The sequence below is a fragment of the Pantherophis guttatus genome, chromosome 3 (genome assembly GCF_059756535.1).
Source record: "Pantherophis guttatus breed Tessera chromosome 3, ASM5975653v1, whole genome shotgun sequence".
Taxonomy (NCBI): domain Eukaryota; kingdom Metazoa; phylum Chordata; class Lepidosauria; order Squamata; family Colubridae; genus Pantherophis; species Pantherophis guttatus.
The window spans coordinates 94,197,126-94,210,976 of record NC_142065.1 but is presented as its reverse complement, the minus strand read 5'-3'; the positions used below and the strand labels follow the sequence as shown (position 1 = coordinate 94,210,976).

General features: G+C 40.0%; 1 protein-coding gene and 1 pseudogene across 2 annotated transcripts in view; one reads left to right on the top strand and one right to left on the bottom strand.

Moving 5' to 3' along the window:
* Positions 1 to 13,851, bottom strand: part of LOC148114683 (complement factor H-related protein 5-like) — an 88,592-nt gene that overhangs the window by 25,309 nt on the left and 49,432 nt on the right. For both annotated transcript variants that reach the window (XM_087890062.1, XM_087890063.1), the window contains exons 9-13: positions 9,815 to 9,991; positions 6,718 to 6,891; positions 2,817 to 2,999; positions 1,760 to 1,939; positions 383 to 547 (exon numbers count right to left, since the gene is read on the bottom strand). In XM_087890062.1, the coding sequence (XP_087746188.1) occupies positions 383 to 547; positions 1,760 to 1,939; positions 2,817 to 2,999; positions 6,718 to 6,891; positions 9,815 to 9,991 (879 nt within the window). The remainder of the gene's footprint in view (positions 1 to 382; positions 548 to 1,759; positions 1,940 to 2,816; positions 3,000 to 6,717; positions 6,892 to 9,814; positions 9,992 to 13,851) is intronic.
* Positions 10,906 to 13,529, top strand: LOC148114684 (uncharacterized; annotated as a pseudogene).

Genomic DNA, 13,851 nt, shown 5'->3' with positions numbered 1-13,851 from the left:
CAAAAAGTATGCTGTCCAATGTAGGCTAGTAATCTGTGTTCCACAACTGAGCTGGATTGGCTGCTGTGAAGGAAACAAAATAGCTGCTAAGGAAGAAACCAACTGATTTTAAGACTAATGCTGTATTTCCTTTTATCCTTGGATTGTTGAGAAGGATTTTTTTCTACATGGCAAAATTATCTTTTCTCATTGCACATGAGATTAGACAAAGCATGCACAGCTCATGGGACCTTAATGGGGTGTTGCAGAAGAAACTGTGTGCCATCAAAAGATGTTACATAGGAAGACAGTTCTCAGGTGTGCCCCACTTTTATTTTTTAGATATGATTAACGTCATCCTATTGAAGAAACTATAAACTTGTACATAGCATGCAAACAATACCTTTACACCGTGGTTCAGGAAGCCATAATCCATTTACACATTTTGTTTGATGCAGATTGGAACCACAGCGGTACTTTGCAAACTGGTTGATCTTAAACTGCTTTGAAGTCTGAACAGTTGGTTGAAAGACTGCATACTGTGGACGTGTACAACTTCGTGGATTAACTAACAATTCAAATATTGTTACATAAGTATTTATATAATAAATCCATTATTCTTCCTTCTATGTATATACTCCATTCTTCTTCTAGATTATCTGACTTTATATTCCAAGTACATCTATCAAAAATATACTGATCAATATATGGTTTATTCATCTGTTATCTACTCTGATTAACAGATTATAGACATCTCTTTCTACTCTCCTATATAGGATTTTAGATTTGATGTGCTCCTCAAATTAAATTTCAGAGAGATAAGGCAGAGAGTTGCCTTTAATGAGATGGGCGGCATACAGGTTGGATTGATAAACAAACAAACCAATAAATCAATAAACCTGGATAATCTTATCCCTTTCCTTTCTGTTCCCACTCTGAATTTCAAGGCTACCAGTTATAGATCTTCCCTATTGTGAGGAACATAGGAATCTTAATCTATGGTAGACTGTCTTGAAAACCGTTCAATAAAAAAACCATTCAATAAAAACTATAGGTTGACTCCTCTTTTCTGTGACAGCCCCTCAAATATTGGGACACTGCTGTCACGTCACTCCTAATCCTCCTCTTCGTTAGATTAGACATGCCCAGTTCCTGCATCCATTCATTGTATGTTTTAGCCTCCTGTCCCCTAATCATTTTTGCTACTCTTCTCTACATCCTTTTTAGAGTCTCAACATCTTTTTTTTTTTATCAAAGTAACAAAACTGGATGCAGTATTCCAAATATGGTCTTACCAAAGCAGTATAAAGCAGTACTAACACTTCATGTGACCTTGATAATATTCCTCTGTGATAAAGCCTAGGACTTCATTGGCTTTTTTGGCAGCTGCAGCACATTGCTGACTCATATTTAAGTGGTTGTCCACTGCTGTTGAGCTACATGCCACCTATTCTATACCTATGCATTTGATTTTTCTTGTCTAACGGTAAAGACATAATCCCACCAGGATTATATTTCAGATTGAATCATTTTCAAAAGCACTAAAATATGGCTTTTTCATAGGCCCTATGAAAATCCTCTTTAAATAGGGATCAGACAGGAAAAATAAGATGCCTGTGAACCATACTGGCATAAACCAATTCAATATAACCTATACTTCCTAGCAGCAATTCCCATTGTTATCCCATTGAATCACACTTCTGAGCAATCATGTCAATAATAAATACTGATGTATTCCAAGACAAGCCTAAAATTCATTTCTGTAGGTTTATTAGCTTACCAAGACATGAAGGTACTTCCCACTGCCCATGAAGACACTTAGCTAGGTTGGTCCCAATAATGGAATATCGTTGTAGGCATCTGCATTCCACGGTGTCACCATGCCTGTATATGGATGACTTAACATTGACAAAATATCCATTTTTAATTGCTGAAGGTCGTCCACAAGTTTTTACTTCCTCTGTTGAAACCAGCAGAAAAGGTATTATTACATAAAGGTATTAATAATTTAGCTTCTTCTAACAATTTGCTGCTCTGTTTCATGTACCCAGTGTAACTCCATTATCAATCAATAAATAAATAAATAAAAATAAAACATTATGGACAGTTTTTATTTTTTTCAGTTTTGTTAGAGGCCTTTAATATCTCTGACAGAAAGTTCTGGTCAAATGAAGGAGGCAAATATATGTGAACATCCACATTCTACTGCTAACTCTCAATTTGTACTATATTACCATGACTTAAATATTTTTATTGCTAATTATTTAAATCATTTGCTGCAATTTTTTGTCATTTAATTTGCAACACTGAAGTCTCAAAATCTGAGGTGGTATTTTTAACATGAATTGGTGAACCAGCTAGCTACATTAAGCCCACATTCATTTTATTTCCAATACTTTGTCCCAAATTTTCCGAATATCATGCTACCTCTAGCAATGTCTGAGTTTACTATTTGTTCTGATGGAGCCATGGAAATGCTACAGAGAGAAGGACAGCTCTCAATTTCTACTTCCTGTTGGAAGGAACAAAGACTCAAGTATTAGAACTAAGCACAGGAATATATTCATGACTCATGAGATTATTAGACTAAATCAGAACACTTTAATTCCTCTATAATTTTGTTACTTAAACACTGGCAAGTAATCTCACCCTTTCCATTCTCTTCGAATAATGTATTGGAATCTGTTCTGAAGGAAGATTCCAGTTTGCACACCATGGAACACTCCCACCATCACTCCCCCTCCCAAATAAGTGCAAGAAACTTCCATGTTACATTTACAAGTCTGTCTGCTTATATTTCTTCTTGTGAAGACATCTTTCAAGCAGCTGCTGCTTACCTTTGCATGATGGTAAGGGTGCCCATTCACCATCCACACACTCTATGATTTTTGATCCATATAGTGCAAATGAGATCTCACACTGAACTTCCAATCGATCACCATGCTGAAATACTGCTTTAGGTTCACCAGTAACTATGCCATGTGAAATGATAGGTAATGCCGGACAAGGTTTAACATTTTCTTAAAAAAAGAGAATATCACTTTTATTTTGAGTGTTTATTCAAGTCCCACAGGGATATGCTTGAATTTTATTATTGTTATATCTATTGCAACTATTACAACAACCTCAGGACCAAAAGCAGTAGAAGAACAGTAGTAGACAATGTTTGTTAAAAATGTCAATATAGATCTGGTGTCCAAGAGTATATATTAGAAATAACTTTAAAAACATAACTAAGTAGATTTTTTGTGTCTACTATTGCTATCTGTTACTCATTTCCTCCCTTACCCTCAAAAAGGTGCAAAGACAGGTGAACAAAGACATATAAAGTTGTAGTAATAGCTAGAAACGCTTTTCAGCAAAGTCTACATGTGAGTTTTCAATAATTGTCGTCTTCAAAGCATGTGGAAAGTTAGAAGAGGATCAACTCTCCTGACTTGGTACTAACCAACAGGGGAAAAATGAATGAATAAAACATGGGAATGAACAATGTATTAGAAAGTTGAGGAAAGTTATATTTAGAACCAAGTGTTCCATTTTAAGAAAATTAATGCTGTACATGGTCAAACATTTATCTTAAATGCCTAGAAGGAATCCCAAGAGGGCCGGTTGGCTAAATATCAGAGCAAAGACAATTTTCTCTTTCAGATTAAATACTGAACAAAACTCAGAAGTAAGTAGCTTTTGTTGTTGAGTCATCCATGGCTGAAAGAAAAGGAACCTTTGATACCTTCAATCACAGTAACATTCTGGACTAGTTTAGGAACTTGGGAAGTGGGGCACTTATTGAGATGTTTCTTCTTATTCCAGGGCTTGTTCCAGTCAATGTAAGGTGGAACAGTGTAGTCTGAACCTCTTGCTTAGTTGGGTGACTAAAGCCTTAGCCCCATCCCTTTCTAAAGATCTTTATGAAGCTGTTGGGGGAGGTCATTCACCAATTTCTATGCAATATTATCCTATTTTAATTATACCTAGTTGTACATTTCTGTCCCTAGTTGTTCAAGTGAAACTGTCACAGTTTTGTCACAGTGTTCAGATGGATGTGAGGGTCTGAATAGGGAAGAACAGATTTTAGATCCAGCCTAAACAAGATCAAGTGGCTATGGGTTATTTACCTTATCAGTCTTAGACCTGGAAAGATATCAACCTTGACTCTGAGTGGAATTGCACCTCTTTGCTTGGGTTCAGTTCATACTTCTTGCACACATGGCTCATGTTTGAAGTGGCAACTGTGGCTGGGGAGCTTTGCAAAGCTTCATCTTGCATACCAATTGTGCTTGATCCTGACCAGGGGTGGTTTCTACTTACCTTTACTACCGATTCACAACAGGATCACACGTGTGTGCGCGCTCACTTCACTTGTGTGCATGCTTTGCTTATGCGCATGCGCAGAAGCTTTTGCACATGCGCATGATGACATCCGGGGCAGTGGGCGGGGCCTCCCACCGGTTTTACTACCAATTCTTGTGAATCGGTCTGAACCAGGGGCAACCCACCACTGATCCTGACTCAGACCAAGAAAGAGACATCATAGAAGGCTAGAATGCATTTTATTAATATTGCATATAGCTAACTTGCAGATTTGAATGTCTTTCCCCTCCTCCTTCTTTTATATGTTGTGTAAATTAAACTGGTTTTTGTACATCTGCCCCCTCATTTGGGCTTCTGCAATTTTTATTTCCTCGCTGACTTAGTAACAGCTCTTCTCTCTCTCTATCAAGGTCAACTTCTTTAGTTTTTATAGGGGTAATTCTCACAGTCATTAATGCCTTAGTAACCTTCTGATTGAATTATTGCAATGTGCTGTACATGGGACTATGAAAATTCTGGAAAATTCACTTGGTCCTGAATGCAATGATGCGGGTAATTATGTACGTCTCTCATTTTGCCCATATGACATATATACTCTGTGAGCTGTCATGGCTCCCAATAGGCTTCAAAGTGCAATTGAAAGTGCTAGTTACAATCTATAAAGCCCTACATGGGATAGGATTGGCTACTTGCAGGGCCAACTGCTCCCAAGTGTATATATTGATCTGATTTCCCTCAATGAATAATGTCATCTTATGGCACCCAGGTTGTCTGCTTTTCTGAGGGATGCGCCAGCCTTTTTGAAACATTTTCCCCCAATGTAAAATTGATCCTCACCTTAAACACCTTTAGAAAAGCAGCTAAGATCTTTCCTTTCTGCCTTTTGGTCAGGAAAACCAGATTTCTCAAATGACGAGTTTCTTACCACCATTTTATTTTCGTAATAAGGTGTTAATGGAATGTTTTTATTATTTGTTGATCATTTTATCTCTTTTTGTATCCTTCTTCTTGAGCAGGGGGTTATACTAGAAGACCTCCAAGTTCCCTTCCAACTCTGTTATTCTGTTACTACTTTATATATTTTTCTTTATGATATTCTTAATATTTTTTCTTTTCTATATCTGTTTCTTTTTTCATTTTTTCCTGCACTTTCTATTTTCCATTTTTAGTTTGTATTTTTACTGTCGTAATTGTAATCTTTTATAAAGTTCGATAAAAAATTGTATGTTATTTAATGATTACAATAAAGAAATGGACTTCAAATACAGCTGCTACTTGTCAATACAGGAGAATTGCCATTTCTTTCCTTTTGCAATATACATTTCTGATTTTGTGTAGCTGGTCAGTTTAATATTACAATAGATTTGTAATTCTGCTATCTGACTTCTTTTTGTGCTTGGTTATGTTAAAATTACATTCAAAAGTCCTATTAATATTATTTATTTATTTATTTATTTATTTATTTATTTATTTATTTATTTATTTATTTATTTATTTATTTATTTATTTATTCAAACTTCTATACCGCCCTTCTCCTTCCGGACTCAGGGCGGTGAACAGCCAAGATAAAAAACATTTATACATAAAGTTAAAAATAGATTTAAAATAATTAAATAAATTTGGCCCATAATTTAAGACTTATCAATTTAAAAATCCGTATCAAATTTTAAAACCAACCATAAAATCAGGACAGACCGGCTAACTGAAAAAAATAAGTTTTTAGGGCCCGACAAAAAGTCCGGAGGTCGGAGATCACTCGTATCTCTGGGGGTAGATTGTTCCAAAGGGTAGGTGCCACCACAGAGAAGGCTCTCCTCCTGGGGGTCGCCAGCTGACATTGTCTGGCCGACGGCACCCTGAGGAGGCCCTCTCTGTGGAAGCAAACTGGCCGGTGGGAGGCTATTGGTGGCAGAAGGCGGTCCCGTAAGTACCCTGGCCCTAAGCCATGGAGCGCTTTAAAGGTGATCACCAACACCTTGAAGCGCACCCGGAAGTCCACCGGAAGCCAATGCAGCTCACGCAGGAGAGGAGCCACATGGGAGCGCCCCGTCACTCCCATAATCCCCCGCGCGGCCGCATTCTGCACCAGTTGGAGCCTCCGGGTGTACCCCAAGGGGAGCCAATGAAGCCAATGAAGAAGAAATAACCCCATTGCCTCTAAAATATAAAAAAACCTGAAAAACAATTAATATTACTATTCATATAAGCATTTTGTTTTCACAATTTAAGAATACAGTTGTATATGTATAAATGAAGATGTGAGAGACCCATTTAATGCATCCTGCTAAGAGAAATCTGTTTACTGGCCACTGATTAGCTTTCCTCACACAATCTAAGAAACAGACCATATTTTTAGAAAAACCTATCCCCTAATTTCCCTCCTCCCACCTCAAATACAGTAATAATTCTTAAATTGCCCATTTTTACCTTTACATATTGGAGGCTGTGGAGACCATCCAAAGTGATAACATTGTGCAGATTCAGAGCCAACTCTTGTGAATTCTTCATTACATTTAAAATGTGCCACCATTTTATGCTGAAAAATGTCCTCTCTTGGTTCAATTGTGCCACTTTCCAAAAATGGAATATTACATACTATGGCTATACAAATTTGAACAAAATAGAATAAAGTTATTTCAGAATGAAACTGCTTGCCAGAAAGTTTGAGACACTCATGCTTATATATAAAATAAACAATATTTTATATTCCTTAAGTGCAATATGAGTTCGACTATATATTCCTCAGAGTTTCCCAGTAGATTGTCATCCAGGAATCCCTTATGGCTTCTGATGGCACTATTCTACATGTCACCAGATGTGAGACCCTGTTCAGTAAATTGCACTCTAGTGATTAACTGGGATTGTTGCTGTAGTTCCTACTGTACAATAAACTCCCTACCTGAGCTCCTTCATTCCATTTCTAGGATGAAAGTGTGGTTCCCCAGACTTTAGAGGACTTCAATTTGCCTTCTCTGGGAGTGGGATCAGATGGCTCAGGAGTTCATGCCAATCTTGATGGTCATGGGCTTATCTCGGATCACCCAGAGCCCAACATGGGATAATTATCACACTCCAGATCTGGTTTCCTTTGGAGTAGTGGCTGTGTGATCTGGAATTGGGAGAGCTTCTAGTGTTTTAGATCACACCCTGATTACTATGGGATTCTCAAGTGCCTCTATGGGTCCATTAGATTGGTGTCTTAGATGATGGATACATAGGTTTCAGGAGAGCTGGGTGGTTATTCCTGCTCATCTGCTTTACGGTCCATCCAAAGACTTGGTCACTGGTTGGAATAAGAGGTGGGGGAGGGGGGCTAAGGCATTGTATCAGATAGCAACCATGCAATCTTTCCTCTCAAGAATCCTGCCATTTCTCATGGCTTATGAAAAAGCTGAGGGAGATGATCGGACAGAAAAGAGCCTTGATAATACAGTGGTCTACGCACCCTGTTATTAACACAGCTGCCTGCAATTTACTGCTGGTTCGAATTTCTCCAAGGCTCAAGGTTGACTCAGCCTTCCATCCTTTCTAAGGTAGGTGAAATGAGGACCCAGTTTGTGGGGGCAATAAGCTGACTTTGTATAAGTATACAAAAGTATGAAGGCTATTGCTTAACGCATTGTAAGCCGCCCTGAGTCTCCGGAGAAGGGTGGCATATAAATCATTTTAAAAAAAAAAAGAGAGAGAGAGAGAGAGATGTATAGAGTATTTCTGGCACTCAGCAAAGGACAAATGTGACCAAATATGGGTTAGAGCCTCTATTAAGGTTTATCGTGTGGCCATAAGGATGATGAAGCTTCAATGCTTCTATACCCCTACTGCATGCACTAGGATAGTTGCTCCATGGCCCTGTCTAGGGTGACACAATTCCTTTTGAATAAAGGGGAGTTTGAAAAATGTTTTGTAGGAGCATATGGAGAAATTTGCTCAGAATCTGTTAGAAAAAAAATGCTCAGATAAGTTCACAATTAGATGCCAGCCTTGTTGCAGGTCCAGAGTAGATGCCTGGGAAGAAGTCTCTTATTTGGAAGCAGTTTGAACTGTTGGACCTGACAAAGTGGATCGGGTACCTAGGAATGGGAGTTCAGCCATCTTCTCTATAGATACATGTCCCTTCTGTCTCATTAAAGAAGCCTGTATGAGACTTTAGCCACTGCTAAACATTGGACAATTTTAGTCCAGTATTTAACCTTGTTTTGGAAAGGTGGTTGAGAAAGTTGTTGTACAGAGCTTCAGATGACCTTGTGTTTGGGAAATAGAGCCAGCTGCTCTGCCCTTTGGGCTCCTTATAGAGTGGGGGACAGGGTAATGACATTCCAGAAGTGGGACCATTTCAAAACTGCCACAATTCAGCATTTTCCGCTTTAGCAGCACCTAATTATTATGATTATCAAGTCTTATGAAACTAACAATCTTGTGATTAATCTTTAAAAATATTTCTCAATCAATCAATTGGATTTGTACATATATACCCATCAAAATAACAGCGTTCTGTGCACCTTTGGCATTTAGTCATACCGGCCACATGATCACAGAGACGTCTTTGGACAGCACTGGCTCTTTGGCTTTGAAACGGAGATGAGCACCGCCCCCTAGAGTTAGGAACGACTAGCACATATGTGCGAGGGGAACCTTTACCTTTACCTTTTTACCCATGAAAATAAATGTCAATGTCAAGTAGAATAGGTCAAATAAGGAATTCGAGATCCCCATTTTATCTAAACAATAAAAGCTGTTTTAACAATATTTCAATAGATATTAAACTTTGCATTATTCAATAAAAATGATATCTTGGACATTGGACCAAATTGCAAAAGAAATGGGTAAATTAACCTATTATCAGATATTAAATCAGACTATGTTTCAATCAAACATGTTTTGGCAATGCCTAAAATCGTTAAATTAGGCCATGTTATTGATGGTATCTTCTTTTTTAGGATTTTTCCTAGTGTTTCTTGTTTTGCATTGTGCTTGCCTAGTCACACAGTAAAACTGTCAATGCATAAGGTGATGAGGATTTTTATTTTTCAGTCAGCTTGTCTCACAGCCTGATGTTTATTGGTCCAAGGTTACCCAGCTGTTTTCTGAATTGAGGGGAAGACTTAAAACTGGATTTCCCTGCATTTAGTCCAGTACCATTACACCTTGCTGAATCTCCCAGGCATAAACTATGGATGGATGATTATAATGAGATATGGTTATCCATTTTAATATTTATATTATTTTATATTATTTATTTAACATCTGTGAATATATGATAAATAGATTATTATTGAGAAAGTTATAGCTAATATTTAGAAATTACTGGAAGAACAAATGGGAGAAAATTAAATAAACAATTTAATTATTCTCCTTTTTTTAGTTTCTATTTGAAAAGCCAATTTCTGAAAAATAATTTAGGATTACAATACTTTTAAGTATATATAAATATAAATGCAACATTATGGAAATCATCAGGAAAATATTCTTGATGAACTATAATTTCCCAAAACTGGGTAATTAGACTGGTGTTTCATTAACTTACCCACACAGCTAGGAGTAGGTTCCCATCCTTTTTCAGTGCATGCTACGGTGTCATCGATGGTATTTTTAGTGATTTCAAAACCCTCTTTACATTCATAGTGAAGTTTGTCTCCAGGAAAGAAAACAGACTTAGTTGTGTTGAAAATAAAATCACCTTCAGGTGGCTTTAAGCATGTCTCTGTGGAATCAAAGAGTGAATATTATCAATGTCTCACTATTCTTTTCTCATGAGTCTAAGCTCAACAATTCTCACCAAGGAATGACCTCTTAGGTATAGGCACATGCACAAAGCAAATGATGAGTTGCTATAAATAAACTCTCACTGCTTCACGCTAGTGATTTTGGCAAACATAGTTAGTTGCTTTTTAACCAGGTTAGTGGGTCACATTAGACAATCTGGTCTTGCAGACTGCTTCACTGACCCTTTCATGATTCTAGCATCTGAACACATATACATAGTTATTCAGGATTGTGCTGTAGTTGTGGCTACCTACCCTGCAGACAAGTCGCTATGTGAGCACTTTGTGTCTTTCAACAGTTTTTGTTTTTGAATCTGAAGTAAATTTTGTGCTTATTATATGTTGTGTAGAGAACATGGCAGATGTTCAACAAGTTTTCTTGCCCTTTTGCAAGTTTAAGGATATTTAACTCTCTGTAAAGGGAAAATCCATAATATATGTTTTCTGTTTGCATCTATAGGATATTTGTGGCATAAGCTCTTGGGAGGACAGGAAATAAAATGCAAATTGTATGTTTACAATAAAAGCAGTGGTGGGATATAGCCAGTTCGCACCACTTTGGGAGAACCGATTGTTAACTTTCTGAGCAGTTTGGCAAACTGGTTGTTGGAAGAAATCATTAGGTCAGAGAACCGGTTGTTAAATTACATGAATCCCACCACTGAATAAAAGGGTACACAGATTTAGACTGCAAGTTATTTTTTCAAATCATGAACAAAAACAATAATTTTATACTATGAGCCTATAGTTAGACTTCTTGAAGAGATACATTTAGAGTTACAGGAGGGGGGAGCGGACCTGGCGGGTATTACGGAGACCTGGTTGGGGGAGGAGGGGGGTGCCTCTCGTTGAAATGTGCCTACCAGGTTTCCGTGCATTCCATCAGCCAAGGGCCCAGGGTAGGGGCGGGGGGGTGGCGGTTGTGATAAAGGAAGGTCTTGATCCGAGGGAGGCCACTGTTCCTCAGATAGCCGGCTGTGAATCCCTCCTTGTGAAGTGGGGTCGTGGGGTGCAGATGGGCCTGCTGGTTGCGTACCTGGCTCCCTGCTGCATGGCGGCGGCCCTGCCCGAATTGCTCAACGTAATAACCGGGGTGGTGGTTGATACTCCCAGGCTTATGGTCCTGGGGGATTTCAACCTGCCATCCATCGGTGAAACGTCAGAAGCGGATCAGGAGTTCATGGCTTCCATGGCGGCCATGGACCTAACCCAGTTAGTGCATGGCCCAACTCACATGGGGGGACACACTCTGGACTTGATTTTTGTTTCTGGTCAGTGGCTAAATGGTCTGGACATAGGGGATGTAGTCATTGAGTCCTTGTCATGGTCGGATCATTCTCTCCTTTGAAAGGACCTTCAAACTGCTACACCCTGCTGCAGGGAGGCGGAACCGATTAGGTGGTTCCACCCCAGGCGCCTGATGGACCCAGATAGGTTCCGGATGGAGCTTGGGCCACTCCCTGAGACTCTGGCTCACGACTCGACTGAAGACCTGGTGGCCGCCTGGGATAGGGCGGCCGCTGGGGCTTTGGATTGCATTGTGCCTTTGCAGCCTCTGACCCGGCGCCGATCCCATTTAGCTCTCTGGTTCTCCAAGGAGCTGAGGGAGATGAAGCACCGAAAAAGATGCCTGGAGAGCGGTTGGAGGACCATCCTTTCTGAATCCGACTGAACACTGGTGAGGTCTCATATTAAGATCTACCTAGTGGCGATAAGAGCGGCAAAATCTAATTATTTTTCCGCTCTTATCACGTTGGCAGATAATCGCCCGGCCGCCCTGTTTAAGGTGACCCACTCCCTGCTTCATCTGGGAGCATGGGAAGACCCCTTGCAGGGTAGGGCTGAGGATTTTGTGCAATATCTGCACAACAAAATCGCTCAGATTCGGGAGGGCTTGGACTCTGACTGGGTAAGTGCAGGCGGAGTGATGGAGGGGGGTCTTGAGAATGTTATCTGGGAGGAGTTTGACCTGGTGACTCCCGAGGACATGGACAGGATTCTGGATAGGCTTAGCACGGCCACGTGTTTATTGGACCCGTGTCCCTCCTGGTTCGTACTGGCCTCCCGGGAGGTTACACGAAGCTGGCTCCAGGGGATTGTTAACGCTTCTTTGAGTGAGGGTTTCTTCTCCTCTGCCTTGAAAGAGGCGGTGGTGAGGCCCCTCCTCAAGAAGCCTTTCCTGGACCCAGCTATTTTAGCTAATTATCGTCCAGTCTCCAACCTTCACTTTGTGGCGAAGATTGTTGAGAGTGTGGTGGCGTGACAGTTCTCCCAGCACCTGGATGAAGCTGTCTATCTAGATCCATTCCAGTCAGGCTTCAGGCCTGGGTACAGCACGGAAATGGCATTGGTCGCTTTGGTTGATGATCTCTGGAGGGCTTGGGATGGAGGTTGCTCCTCTGTCCTGGTCCTATTAGATCTCTCAGCGGCTTTTGATACCATCGACCATGGTATCATGCTGTGCCGGTTGGAGGGGTTGGGGGTGGGGGGCACCGTGTTGCGGTGGTTCTCCTCCTTTCCCTCCAACCGGTCGCAGTTTGTGTTGGCAGGGGGGCAGAGGTCGACCTCAAGGCGCCTTGTTTGTGGGGTGCTGCAAGGGTCGGTCCTCTCGCCCCTCCTGTTCAACATTTATGTGAAGCCGCTGAGCGAGATCATCTGTGGTTTTGGGGTGAGGTTCCATCAGTATGCTGACGACACTCAGCTGTACATCTCCACCCCGGACCACCCCAATGATGCCCTTAACATGATGTCCCTGTGCCTGGAGGCCGTGCGGATCTGGATGGGGAGGAACATGCTCAGACTCAACCCCTCCAAGACCGAGTGGCTGTGGCTCCTGGCATCCGATATAGTCACCTGATGCCATCACTGACTATTGGGGGTGAGTCTTTGGCCCCCACAGAGAGGGTCCACAACTTGGGTGTCCTCCTGGATGCACAGCTGTCCTTGGAAGAACATCTGATGGCTGTGGCCAGGGGGGCCTTTTATCAGGGTCGCCTGATACATAAGCTATATGTATTCCATAGTTTAGTGGCCTGATCTGAGTCTGTATTGGAATTCCTACATGTGCATCATGGGCCGAAGATTCTCACTTGTGTTTTGAATGTCCTGTATTCTGGTCCAAATCTTTTGGAGTTTAATGGGTGACAATATCAGATTAGCAACTAAATGTCTTAGATTAACAAAGTTTTGTCCACTTGCCACAATTCAACCTTTAGACACAATACAACTTAACTGACAACAATTAGAGGATAGTCATATTTTAAGACTTCTGTAGCATTATACAATTGTGAAAGCACTAATTCTTTTTATGCAAATATTATCATTCACACACACACACACACACACACACTCACACACATTAAGTTTTTAAAATGTGTTAGATGCAGTGAATTGTTTTAGTTGCAAAATATATATTAAAAGGTATTATCATGCAATTTTGATGTTTACTACCCTTTTCTTTAGTTTACTGTTCCTTAATAATTGCCATTTACCTATTCATTTATTTTTATATTTGTATACTGCCCAATACAATTGATACTGGGCCTCAGATCTTCATTGGAGACAAACTTAAATCCCCTTTACACATCAAAACACATCACACCCTCTTTAAAAATAATAAATATAATGAAAACAATTTTTAATTGGAAACAAACATCAACTGAAATATTTTTCTTCTAATCAAAAGGTAGCTTTTTATTGCAAATATTCAATAGATCTAAGTAGTAGAGGGCATTAAGTTTAATAAATAAATGATAGGCACAACTATGTGCATATACATAAACACCTATACATATCTTTA